The 1,354-nt window shown below is 60.6% G+C and overlaps 1 protein-coding gene across 1 annotated transcript in view; it reads right to left on the bottom strand.

Moving 5' to 3' along the window:
- Positions 1-828: 828 nt before the first annotated feature.
- The window catches only part of HMG20B (high mobility group 20B), a gene marked incomplete at both ends in the record, with an annotated part of 2,677 nt that continues 2,151 nt past the window's right edge, over positions 829-1,354 (bottom strand). Inside the window, one exon of the mRNA XM_010014363.1 lies at positions 829-973. Coding sequence (XP_010012665.1) covers positions 829-973 — 145 coding nt within the window. The remainder of the gene's footprint in view (positions 974-1,354) is intronic.

Raw genomic sequence — 1,354 nt, 5'->3', positions numbered from 1 at the left:
GGGCAGGAGCCCAGAGCCTGTGCATGGGCTCGGGCCCAGCTCTCCCTCCAGAATGAAGATTACTTTGTCTTTGCCTCCACTGGTGCAGAGGGCAGGAGCTGCCCTGCCTGGTCCCAGAGCCGGGGGAAGGAGGTGACAGGCAGGGGGCTGAAGGCACCCATGGAGAAGATTAAATAAAGCAAGAGGTGGGCAGAAGGGAACGTGCCGCCTCAGCACTGCAGGACAGGGGAGCAAGAGGCTCCCTTGGCTGCTCCAGGGGTCAGGAGGTACCTGGCTGCTTCTCTTCCAGCACAGGCCAGTTAAAAGCAGCCACTGTGGCATGCTGGAAGAGGCTGAAACCCACAGGCACCTCATCCAGCACCAAGGAGACTTTGGGGTGTCTCTGAGCTGGAGCAGCAGGATCTGGGGAGCTCACAGAGAGTAGGGGGGGTGCTCACAGCCACCACACCATGTCCCTCACAGCCCTGTCACCGCTTGGTCCCCAGAAGCTCGAGGTCCTCAGAGATGGTGCCCCAGGGCCAGGGGGTCCCTGTTCACACCTCCAGCAAGGGGTGGAGAGGGAAGGACCGGACCACCAGCAGAGACTGTCCCTCGTGTGAGCTCCAAGGGACAGGGCCAGGGTCCGGCCAGCCCCGGGCTCCGCAGGGACTGGTCCCCTTCACAAGTGTTCGCTGAAGAGGAGAAAAGCAAAGCTGAGTTACAGGGGGGAAGCTTCTCTCTCCCACAGCTCTGGAGCAGCTCCAAGCCCCTCTCTATCCCCCTCTTCACTGCTCAGCCCTGCCATGGGCTGCCCCAGTGCTCCCCAGGACACCCGGGACAGCAGCTCACCTGGCTATCCGGGACAGGATCTCCTTGATGCGCACCACCAGCTTCTCATGCTGCAGTGGGTTGCTCTCGATGGCACTGTGAAGTTTGGCCATGTAGAAGTCCAGAGTGCTCAGTGTGGGGGTCTCCCCAGTGCCTGTGGGGTAAAAGCCCAGTTAAACAGGGCGAGCAAGTCTCCATCCAGCCTGACCCAGCCCATCAGTGCTGGTGACAGCACCCGAACCCTGCAGCAGGAGAGCACCCACACCAACACAAGCCCAGGAACAAAAGGATATGGACTAATCTCTGCCTTGTGGGCACAAGGGTGGCTATGGCTCAAGAGGAAGATGGTTCCCAGCCTGCCCTACCCCACTATAGGGGAGCCACCTGACTGACACATCCCTGGGCACCCCCAAAGTGCTCCAGAATCCTACTCCACCATCAGATGAGTGCCTATCACCACTCTTTGCCCTGCTTATACCACATGCAGAGCTCCAGGGTGCCTCTCTGCACGTCCCCATGGCCACCCCCAACTCACCGGGGATAGGGA

Source organism: Nestor notabilis, unplaced genomic scaffold (assembly GCF_000696875.1).
Source record: "Nestor notabilis isolate BGI_N333 unplaced genomic scaffold, ASM69687v1 scaffold16615, whole genome shotgun sequence".
In the NCBI taxonomy this organism is placed as follows: Eukaryota; Metazoa; Chordata; class Aves; order Psittaciformes; family Psittacidae; genus Nestor; species Nestor notabilis.
The sequence above is the reverse complement of the archived record's forward strand: the minus strand, read 5'-3'. Positions and strand labels throughout refer to the sequence as shown.